The sequence below is a fragment of the Microcebus murinus genome, chromosome 17 (genome assembly GCF_040939455.1).
Source record: "Microcebus murinus isolate Inina chromosome 17, M.murinus_Inina_mat1.0, whole genome shotgun sequence".
In the NCBI taxonomy this organism is placed as follows: Eukaryota; Metazoa; Chordata; class Mammalia; order Primates; family Cheirogaleidae; genus Microcebus; species Microcebus murinus.
In genome coordinates, this window is record NC_134120.1 from 54,893,477 (window position 1) to 54,905,211 (window position 11,735).

Below are 11,735 nucleotides of genomic sequence, written 5' to 3' on the forward strand. Positions count from 1 at the left end.
TTCAAGTCTAGATTTTGCTATAAACCAGCTGTGTGATCTTGAATAATTTACTTCACATTTCTGATGTTTAGTTTCCACATCTACAAAACAAGAATATCTACCCTACATCAAAGCAGGTTGAAATAGTATATGCCAAAGCCCATTTAAACTTTTTTAAACTATATAGTTTTAAGGAGTTACCGTTATCTTAAACCTAGCTCCAAATGACTTTAAGATTTGTATTTATTAGAACTAACATATGTACTCTAGCCTTTTGTTCATGAAAGGCTATGTGTTTGAGTTTACTGAACTAAAATTCATTTGTTCAAAATTTAGTTTGAAAAAATAATCAAGACCAGAATAACAAAAATTACCAAACCACTTCAGTACGGCGCTCACCAGCTGGGAAACCTTGCCCACAGCTGCCACTCATAGTCCGCACAATAGTTTGTGCTGTGCATTGACAACGAATCCATTTTGCTCTTGTGTGATGAGGAAAGCTTTAAAGCACTGAAAGCTTGTTTTACTTTACAGGCAGCTTTACTTGTAATGTAAATCAGAATAGGTAACATATACATATATGTTTTCATTACATTATTTTTAAATGTTCATAATTTTGATACATGAAAAATTAGAAAAGTCAAATCATGGCTGTCAGCTAAAGTTGACGTTTGGCTGTGGGCGTTCATCTGTGGCTATCAACTGTAGTCGACACTCGTACCAAAGTGGTTAAGCGCTACATTCTTTTTCTTACTTTCCAATACGGCCTTATCCCATTTTGTCAAAATGACATTTAGTCATATTTATGTGATCTGGTTATAAGACCCATTAGAAATGTGGTAAGATGTCCCCAGAATCCATCTAAGTGTTTATTCTTCCATTAAATACTTTTCTCACAGTTTAACCAGGATGCTGCCATTTTTCAAGAGGAAATCAAAGTAAAAAAAAAAAAAACTACAGGTCAGCATTCCCAAAATCAAATGAATGAGGACCAAAAAGAGACTTGTCACAACATGTAGTCTACTGTGACCACTAGTAAGAACACACCCTACAGAAATCTTGGAGGAATTTCAAGAGTGAGTGATAAAAGGAAAGTGCACTAGTAGGAGGCTGTCAGAGTATTCTTGAGGCTCCTGGGACTCACAGATACTGAAAGATAAAATCGCCAAGCATGATTTGCTTAAAGGTAGATGAGGAAAACAGCAAAGGGCAAGTTTTCTCAGAAAGCCTCCATGTATCCCTTTGGTGATTTTTATCTCTCCTCTATATGTGATAAATGTTGTTAATGCCCACATTTTTATATTCTGCCCATGTCTCTCTCCTTGTCTTCTTTTTGGCTTTACCTGAATGTTCATAGGCTTCACAAACTCAGCATGTCAGCACTAAACTGAACTTAACCAAAAGCCTGGCTCTTCACTCCCTCCTCCATCTACCACCACCTTAACAATGATTTGCTTCCTCAATTCCTTTCCTACAACCTTGACTCCTAGTATCTGTTTTCCTGACACAACAGCAAGCTGTAAGACCTTCCAGTGGCACCCCATTACATATGTTCTATTTAATATCTCTTCTACAAAGGGTTAATTAATTACCTTTGGTGGGGGGAGGCTTTCATGTCAGATAACTTTGGGAAACACTATGAATCTAAAAATAGGTTGCTTCACCACAGGACTTCTCAGAACCTTTAATGTGTTTTAATTGTGAGACTCCAAGGTGGATGCGTGTGTACAGGTACACAGTGTTTCCCAAATTTATTCTTGGCACCATTTCCTGTAAATTTTCTCTATGGGCTCTTTGTTCTATGGAGCCAACTTTAAAGTTCCTTTACAGAATAGACTACAGCTTCCATTACTCCACCCCTGCTGATCTCTCCATCCTCATTTCACCATTTCTTTTGTCAAATTTGATGTTCCAGGAACTCAGGACTGCTTGTAGTAGTTGCCTGTGGATACTGTACTGTTTTCTTTGTTTTATGCCTTTGATTCTGTTATCCTCTCTTCTAGAAATTAGCTCTTTCCCTTCATAGCCTTTCTTTTTTTCCCCTGACAGTGATTCATTTCTAACTCTATACTCCGGCACTTCCTTTGAGGCACAGCTCAGGCACTACCCTCTCGAGCTTTCTCTGGCACTCCAATCTCAGATGAGTAGATACTCTTCCTCTACACTCCTTGAAATAACTAGAGGCCTGTATGATTTTGCAAAACTGAAACAATAGCACCAAATTAAATTTAAAGCAGTTGGCAGGACACAGAAATGAAAATCATGTATTGAAATTAGAGGCCTTAAAAAATTATCAGCCCAGTAAGTTATTTGTCCTGTAGAATTCTCCACATTCTGATTCAACTGATTTAATCTGTGTGATGTTATTTAACACGTTTTTCAGTCCCCCATAATCCTTGTAAACCGTATGTTGATTATAGAATCTTGATAGATCCAGGTTTGATTTTTGGCAAGAGCTTCTCATATATGGTGGTGTATGATTCCTGTGGCACCGTACCAGGAAGCAGATAATATACCCAGTTGTCCCACTTTCATACGGAGTTGACAGTTAAACTGTTAGAAGTCAAGTAAGTTGTACTGTGCCAAAACATACTGAGCTATCTTAACTTTGCCCTGATATACTGACAGTAATTGCAAGCAATGATAAGAGGGGGAAATATATTAAATAGATACTCAGAGGTAGAGGAAGACTATTCAGAGGTCACAGATGGTTATTGACATTTCTTGGATGTCTCTATGTTAATGGGAGTGCAGGCATACATTGAATGAGTTTCGTTAACCTCCGGCATCTACCAGAAAGCACAGTCCACTATAATATCAAATTAGAGATGAACTGTAAGCTTTTTGGAGTATGAATAGACAAAAGTTATATAGGATGTCACATGTAATAAAAAATTTTGAAAACCACAAATAGGCCATTTTATCTACTTTTATAAAAGACATTTCATTTGATTTAACACTGAGGACTTTATCAATTTGATTTTTATCATGTCTGCAAAGAGACTTCACTTACCATACCAGTACACAGACTGCTGTAATCTTTTTAAGTATTTCCTTCATGTTTGTACCAGCTTTTCTGTTTTTGTGACTCCTCCCTCCCTGTCTGTGAGCTATCACTTACTGATGCTCTAAAATGTGTCTTTCCATAGTAAGTAACTTTCTAAGTCCTTCTAATTTGCTCTTTTAAATTTACTATGACCTCAGAATCAAAACATCTAAGATTGTGGAATACCCTGCTGTTTCAAACAGAATGGATGGAGAAGTAACAACCAGTTGTATGATTAGTACTGTATTTTTTAAATCACAGATCATCAAAATTTAAGTTATGCACTAAAAGGGGTTAATTTTAAAAGAGTAGCCCATTACTGTAAATAAATCCTAATATTTTTAATTATGTTTTTAAAATTAGATTACACCACCACCTTCACTGTCAGATCCACTTAAAGAGCTTTTTCGGCAACAGGAAGTTGTAAGGATGAAACTACGTTTGCAACACAGTATTGAAAGGGTAAGAAATGTTTAAATTTACCTTTATGGTAACAAAAAATTATTTTAACAATAAATTTAAATGGCCTACAGTTTATTATTAGTGGATTTTCCTTATTTAGAACCATTTGAGGAAATGGTTTGATTTTGTTATCTTGTGCTTATCCAAATTTAGGTGGAGAATTATATTTTTATTTTATTTTTAATTACAACCTTTTTCTTTTTTCTTTTTTTTTTGAGAACGAGCAGCTGTAGAGAAATTTTAAAGCTATTTTAGGATAGCTACTCCCATATTTAATTCATATTGATTATATTTTCAGTATATAAAAGACTCTAATAATTTCTTATCATTTGTTGAATTTGTAGAACTAATAGCAGTAGATTCCTAGGATATTTGGATTTCCAAGTTTCGGAGGCATTGCTTAGAATCAGTTATTTTAGGACTAAAGTGCAAAATGCTTATAAAGGCTGTGGTTATGTGTCCTTATAGGTCTGCTGTAGTATCTGATTTCCATTGGTTAGTTTTGGCATGAAATGACAGGAGGAAAAACCTATATTGAAATTGTAAAGGTTATTTTACTTGGATTTATAAAAACACTTATTTTATCTTTTGGGAGGGTCAAGGATCTCTGAAAATGTGATGTAAGCTATGATCCTTCATCACAGAAATATGTATCTACTCATTTGCAAATAAACTCTTGTATGTAATTTAACTCATGCATGATTGATAGATACCCTGGCAGAGGTTCTTAACTTTTTTTGTTCTATGGACTCTTGTAACAATCTGGGAAATTTGGAACCTCTTTTCAAAATATTTTTAAATGAATAAAGTTCATAGGATTACAAAAAGAAGTAACAAAAGAAAGAAGAGCTGATACAGAAATACAGAACTTAACAACACTATGCATGACTCCCTGTCAATGAGTAATTTGGTAGCAATGAGAAGTTAGGTAGTAAGCTCACCAATTGCTATTTCAACCATCACACATGTTTGAAGCCACCTGATATATATTCACCTGTGCACCTATCCAGGTTACAGAAAGCCATACCACCTTACAGTTAAAAATTCTTATTCGAACTGCGCAATTTGCAGAACTGTAACAAATAGCGAAATGACATAATACCTTCCACATATTGACCAATAAACAATTAGAATTGCAGCATATTAGCAACTTAAACATCTTAACTTAAACGTCTGACCAATGTCTGAACAAAAAACTTTACCAGTTGGTGGCTGAATAGTTACTAGCTGCAGAATTGCTTGATCCTTTGCCAGTTGTGTTGCACAAGTGTTTCTACACAGAACTGTAGTCATGTCATAGAGCAGCAGATCTAATAACTACTGGAGTTTTGAAATAAATATAAAATTTGGGGGTATCTCTGTAGAAACTATAATTTAAATTTGGAAATATTTGTCATTTCTATGGATGATGAAATTGCAGATAACATCTAATTCCTTTGTGGTTTGTGGACACATTCATAGTTGAAAGAATGCCATTTGAAGGTTAGTGAAAATAAAGCTAGAACTTTTTCCAATCCATGTTCACAGACTACCCTTCCTTCATTCTATCCCATAGGCTTTTGGGGGGTATGAGGACTCCCAAGAACCCCTGTTTAAGGGTCATTTTCCCCACAAAACATAACATTTGAATGCTATATTAAATGATTGAACAAGGCTTGCAGCCCCTGACTCATTTCCTCAGAACTGCCCCATATTCTACTCTTTCACCCCAAAAACTAAGAGAAAGCAATACTTTGGCATACCTATAACTTATCTCCATAAGACATTGAGAGGCTCTGCTCTAGGGGTTCAAAGACACAAAATTAAGAATGTTAATCTAAAGTGGAATATTTGGACTATCAATTAAGCAACATATCTGTATTATTTGAGGAGAGGGAGGATCTGACTTTAGAAAATACATTTCTCACACTGTTTGCTTTGGAGAGATTTTTGGTTATTGCTCTTAATCTCTACAGGACTACAACCAACTTATTAGGAAAACACTTCTAGCTGTGTTTTCTTTGGATCAAGTTTTTAGATATTTATTACTTCAGGTTGCACTGTAAATTGTACTTAATCATAAATGTTAGACTTACCTGTTTATCATTTGTCACATAAGACCTAAGAAGTTAGTTAGGACCATGTGTCTATGTTTTTTAACTAAATTATAAAACAGTAAAACTCTGCAGTAATGTGTATTTAGATATGTTACCTGCATTCCTGCATTCTCCAGCGGGGAAAGACTAAAGTTTTTGTGAGTTGAAGAGACAATGGGGAACATAGTTGGGTTTGGGAGGAGAAGACTAGACACATCCTTTGTATTCTCCCAGCCTGGCCTCCCAGACAGAGCCAGCAAATGATGAATGTTATACAACTGGGGAGTTCTTGGAGTCTTTATTACCTCTGTCCTTGAAGTTCTAATCACCCCAGGTTATCTCTATTGATGTTTAGGCCAAAGAATATAGTTACCACCAGATGGCACAAGTCTGTATGTAGTCTTTAGGTCAGGATGGGTTGGGATCTGTAGCTGGCTGGACTCCAGGAATTCCCAGTTTGCTAAGTACAGAAGATTGCCTAGATCATTTTATTAACCTTATGGTACAGTGACTCTGCGTATTACATAATTGGAAGTTTTGGACTTCACTTAATATATTAAGGTAGGATTTTATTGATTGTTAGAGGTTTACAAGTAGTCGGTGTCAGCATACAGTATGTTTATTTCTATGAAAATACTCATGAAAGAGAAGCTGCCATGCCAAGGGGTCGCTACTTCACACCCATTAGAATAGCTATAATCAGAAGGATAGATAATAACAAGTGTTGGCTAGGATGTAAAGAAATTGGAACCTTCATACATTTGCTGGTGGAAATGTAAAATGATACAGCTGCTTTGGAAAACTGTTTAACACTTACTTCAACAAGTTAAACAGTTACCATATGACCCAGCAGTTCTACTCCTAGTTAACTTACCCAAGAGAAATGAAAACATACAAAAACTTGAATGTGAATGTTTATAGCAGCATTTTTTATAAAAGTGGCAACAACTTGGAGGGGAGGAAAAGTCCTTCTACCATCTTAAGATCTCTGTCTGGGCTAGAAAATTAAATTGATGTAAGACAGATTAACAGAAGAAAAATATACAGATACAAGTTTTATGTGCCAGGAGTTCTCATAAGGAAATACCCAAAGAAGTAGCAAGACCTAAATGCTTTCATGCTAGGATGAAGAAACAAGAGCAACTGTGGAAAAGTAACTAAAATATACGGGGAGGCTAAAGGAAGATGAAAGTTATTTTAACAAGTCTGTACAGAATTTTCTTGGCCTCAAGTCCCTATCTCTGGTGATATGACTGTTTCCTCCTGGTATCAGGAGGGCATCTTTCACATGGGTTTTATCTCCTGCTTTCACAAAGAAAGGGGGAGGTCAGAGCACTGTTGCCTTTCAAATATCTTTTTGCTCAAAATAATCCTTATTCCAAAGTGGCATATTTTGAGGTGGTATTTTTTGCCACCCTTCAAGCCCAAATATCCATCAACTCAGCAGTCCCCAACCTTTTTGGCACCAGGGACCAATTTCATGGAAGACAATTTTTCCATGGGGTGGGGGGGGGGGCTCCAGTGGTGATTCAGCAGCTGTACATACAGATGAAGCTTTACTAGCTCACCCACTACTCTCACCTCCTGCTTTGCAGCCCGGTTTCTAACTTTTATGGAAGACGATTTTTCCACAGGCCAGTGATAGGGGAAGTAGAGCTCTGTGGCTCAGTTTGTAACAGACCACAGACCGGTTCCAGTCTGCAGCATAGGGGTTAGAAACTGCAGCATCAACTGATGAATGGATAAATAAAATGTGGTATATCCACATTGTGGAATATTATTTAACCCTAACATGGAGTAAAGTACTGATGCATGCTACAACTTTGATGAACCTTGAAAACATTATACTAAGTGAAAGAAGCCAATCACAAAACACCACATATCGTATGATTCCATTTATATTAAGTGTTTAGCATAGATAATTCATAGACACAAAAGGTAGATGAGGCAGTGGAGGATGGGGTAATGGGCAGTCACTGCTATTGAGTACAGAGTTTCTTTTTGGAGTGATAAAAATGTTCAGGAAATAGTGATGGTTGAACATCTTAGTAAATATACTAAAAGCTACCATTGTACTTTAAAAAATAATTTTAGGCTGGGTGCAGTGGCATACACCTATAATTGTAGCACTTTAGGAGGCCAACATAGGAAGATTGCTTGAGCTCGGGAATTCAAGACTAGCCTGAGCAAGGGTGAGACCTAGTCTCTACTAAAAAAGAAAAACTAGCTGGGCGTGATGGTGTGCGCCTATGTTCCCAGCTACTCAGGAGGCTGAGACAGGAGGATTGCTTGAGCCCAGGAGTTTGAGGTTGCTGTGAGCTACAATGACACCACTGTACTCTAGCCCAGGCAGAAACTGCCAGTTTTAGAAAGAAAATTTGTACTTTTGGAACACTAAAGAGTCCTCAAATTTTTCAAGCCTGCTGTGAACAAAAAGCTACTCAGATTCAGGGATTTTTAACGTATTTAAAGTGATTTTTTTCCTTATTTCAAAAACAATTTGTTGAGGATTGATTTTATTTTTTTTATGTTTTGTTCACCTAGGAAAAACTCATTGTATCCAATGAACAGGAAGTTCTACGAGTTCATTACAGAGCTGCAAGAACATTGGCAAATCAAACACTGCCATTTAGTGCTTGTACTGTTTTACTAGATGCAGAAGTATACAATGTACCATTGGACTCTCAGGTAAAATTTTCATTGATACATTTAGAATAAATGCTCTCAAAGTAAAATTTGGTTATTTTTAGAATGTATTCCGTAGAAGAAACTTGAATTCAATAGTTATTAAAGCTCAAAGGAGAAAGCAACTCTTTCTGACCAAAGTACTTCCAGATCAACTGGTCTTCTGTTTTCTAAAGCACTCTATAAACATTTAGATTTATATTATGGAAGTAGATAATCACCACATAGAAATGTGTTTAGGATAGTGCCCTTACAGATAATATGTAATTTGTTTCTAAAGTAGATGTTTTTACATTTAATTCTGTCCTCAAGCTGCTGAAAAGCTATCGTATGCTGAAAATCAGTACAGGCAGATGGCACCTATACATTGTGATAGTACTAAAACAGGGCCAGGCTCCTGTTTTGTTGTTGAATCTTGGTGGAATACATTAATCATGAAAGACTAGAGCAGTATCTTTAATAAAGTTTATTGCCACATAAAATTACATGAGTTCAGAACCAGTCATATCAGTTGTGAGAAGTTTTTTATGCCTTGTAAACTAGAATAAATTCATCAATGAGAAGCGAAAGAATATAATGATTAAAATTTTAAAAATGTAAACACAGTGAACCATTATCACTCAAGAACAGACTAGGAAATGTATTTTTAAAGCAGACAAACTAGTAATACAAAGGATAATAGGGAATGTTACAGAGAAAGATTCTTAGCCCCCTCTGGGCTTTATTTTTCTCCACTGTAAAAACAGATTGAATTAAATAAGTGGATTTCAAACTCTCAGGCACCAGCTGTTTTATTTCTTCAGAAATATCTGAAGAGAATGTTAAAACATATAATTGGATCTTAAGAAAGAACTGTTGGACTATGGAAATAGACACTGGAGAGGCCACTGAGGGACTTTTTAGAACTTTCCAATGTAAAGATTTTTAAAGGGAAAAACGGGTGGTTTTTAATAACTGAAATGAACAGTTCAACCATTTTGCTAGAGGCTAGACTAGACCATGTTGTATCTTCAGGTTTTTTTAAAGTTTTGAGCAATTAGTAATGAAATCAATTTTAGAGCAATATAAATGAAGCTTTATAATTAAGCTACAAGGAAAAGTCTCTTGAAGAATTCTAGTTCAGGATGGTTGAGTAAACACACACACCTGTTTATTTCCTCTTCCTCCCAAAAGTCATTGAAATGACAAAAGACATATAAAAATAAATCCATAACAGGGCTAGAAATTGAGGTGGGAAACTGCTAAACCAAAGTGCTAAGGCATTTCTGATAAGATATAAAACAAATGAAAGCATATTGGTAATGAAATACAGCAGAGCTGAGAAATGCTCAGCAGCCTCATACAGGTTAAAAAGAAAATTTCAAAATAAGTGAATTTTGCCCGTAAACCCTCAGAATCCATCCCAAAATCAGAGACTAAAAAGATCTTGCCACAATAAGCTTAATAATTAAAGGGCTGAAAAACTTAATATTTCTCTGAAGGAAAAATGCTTTTTATATCAAGCTGAAGAAATTATTGCTTTAGTCTGTATTTAGTTTTCTTGGATTTCTACCTGAGACTTTTCTTTGTTCTCTCCTAAAAGTAAATGATATGAATTTTCTATTATACAGGGATTTTGATAATTTGAGTAATTTATTGTACCATAATCCAAATTTTCTCAGTGATCCAGGCCACCTGATTTTAAACTCAGATTAAGTTTGATGAGATCCTTTTGTGGTTCATAAGAATGAAAATTGTGTTTTCACACTACTATTTGAGATTTGTCTCTGTCAAACCTTGTTACCACACTGGCACATTACCCATCTGGCCTGACATGGGAAAAAAAATTTAACTTAATGAGATACCAAAATGTGAGGCTTATTCTCTTAACGGAGAAACTTATCCTAGAAATATTTCTGCATTTTGGAGGACTTAAATATGGAACTGTTACCTGCCCTTTTATAGCTGGCTTCTATAGAAAGTCTATGGGAACAGCCTGTGTGGAATGAAGTGGGGGAAAATGTCTACCTTTTCTTGGATAGGGGCCTGGATCATCCATTAGCCTAGTCTCTTCTCACTACTTCCTTTGCAAAATAAACTTGTAATATTAAAAAACTCAACAATAAAATTTAAAATGGTCAAAACATCTTACTTGAAGACCAAGGATGAAATGATAGCTGCTAAAAGCTATGAGAATGTGATTGTCGGGCTGCCTGATGCCTGGATGCCATTTGGATAGCGTTGCTGGTAATAGCAGCAGCAGTAGTAATTAGAGTGAGTGAGTGCTGGAATGAGTGCTTCCTGTATACCCATGCATTGTGATTAGGGCTTTAGAAACACTCTCAATTCTCAAAACAAGCTTGAGAAAGGTACCCCTAGTCCTATTTTGTAGAGTAGAAAATTGAGAGTATATGATAAGTTCTAGATTACACAGCTAACAGAGCTGAAAACTGAAGATATCCTATCTCAATTCCAAAACTGGTACTCTTAAGAGTTAATACAGAATTTCTTTATGAGCACTGCAAACATTGGTCCTGGAAAAAATGTTGGCTTCAAAGGCAGCTGTCTCCCACCTGGACACTTTTTCTCCCCCTCCCTATAGTAAACTTTAACATTGAAATTAAAGCTGAAATTGATTAAACTGTAATAAGAATGTCTGTCACAGGCACAGTACTTCATGTGATGTGCTTTTTTGAACAATATTTTGGACTTAGCAGTAGAATTCTATTTAGTTAACAACTAAATCCAGCATCCTGAGAATTCTAATAACTAATCTATCTACTCAATATGGAAATAAAAGCTTTATCAAATTTTAACAGTATTCAATTTTTTATCTTTTTTGATATATATTTTATTACTAAAAAAGGCATATACTATAAAAATATAATGACATAGATTTTTAAAGTGATTTATTGTATAATACTCAACTACTTTTAATGTTCTCTTTTAGTCTGATGACAGTAAAACTTCTGTGAGGGATCGTTTTAATGCAAGACAATTCATGTCTTGGTTACAAGATGTGGATGATAAATTTGACAAATTAAAGGTATGTATGTTTAGAAGTAAGCTTTAAAGGAATGCCTCCCCTTTCTTAAACAGAAAGTGCAGCTCCATCAGGGAGAAATAATTAGGAAGGGAAATACTGGTTAGTCATGAATCCCCACGCTAGCCCACAATTGGAAAGATAAAGGGAAATAAAGACCACAAGTCTATTTTAAAGAGTAAGGTAGTGTAAAAGATGGAACTGCCACAAAAGAAGTAGTTTCCAATGTGGGTGTTTGTGTACCTGTCTCCTCATAGCTCTGTCATATGAGAGAATAGGAGAACAGTACAAGAAGAAATATATTTCGTAAATTTATAAAGTATTTTATTTGAGATTTTGATCATTTCAAAAATCATCTCTCCCTGGATTTTCATGATTCCTCTGATAATTTGAAGTCTCATAATTTGAAAGAATATTTTCAAATTAAAGCCTTAAAGATGAAAGTGAACTGATAGACCCAGAAATA

The 11,735-nt window shown here is 35.5% G+C and overlaps 1 protein-coding gene and 1 non-coding gene across 8 annotated transcripts in view; both read left to right on the plus strand.

The window, feature by feature from the left end:
• The window catches only part of ANKRD12 (ankyrin repeat domain 12), a 110,621-nt gene that overhangs the window by 94,701 nt on the left and 4,185 nt on the right, over positions 1 to 11,735 (plus strand). For 6 of the 7 annotated variants that reach the window (XM_012745996.3, XM_012745999.3, XM_012745995.3 and 3 more), the window contains 3 exons: positions 3,389 to 3,487; positions 8,107 to 8,250; positions 11,177 to 11,272. In XM_012745996.3, coding sequence (XP_012601450.1) covers positions 3,389 to 3,487; positions 8,107 to 8,250; positions 11,177 to 11,272 — 339 coding nt within the window. Of the gene's footprint in view, positions 1 to 2,028; positions 2,047 to 3,388; positions 3,488 to 8,106; positions 8,251 to 11,176; positions 11,273 to 11,735 lie in introns of those variants that run through there. The other variant, XM_012746003.3, reaches the window with a different exon arrangement.
• On the plus strand, positions 9,953 to 10,056 carry LOC142861804 (small nucleolar RNA U13). Its single transcript, XR_012912951.1, has one exon. It is a non-coding gene; the product is annotated as a small nucleolar RNA U13 (small nucleolar RNA).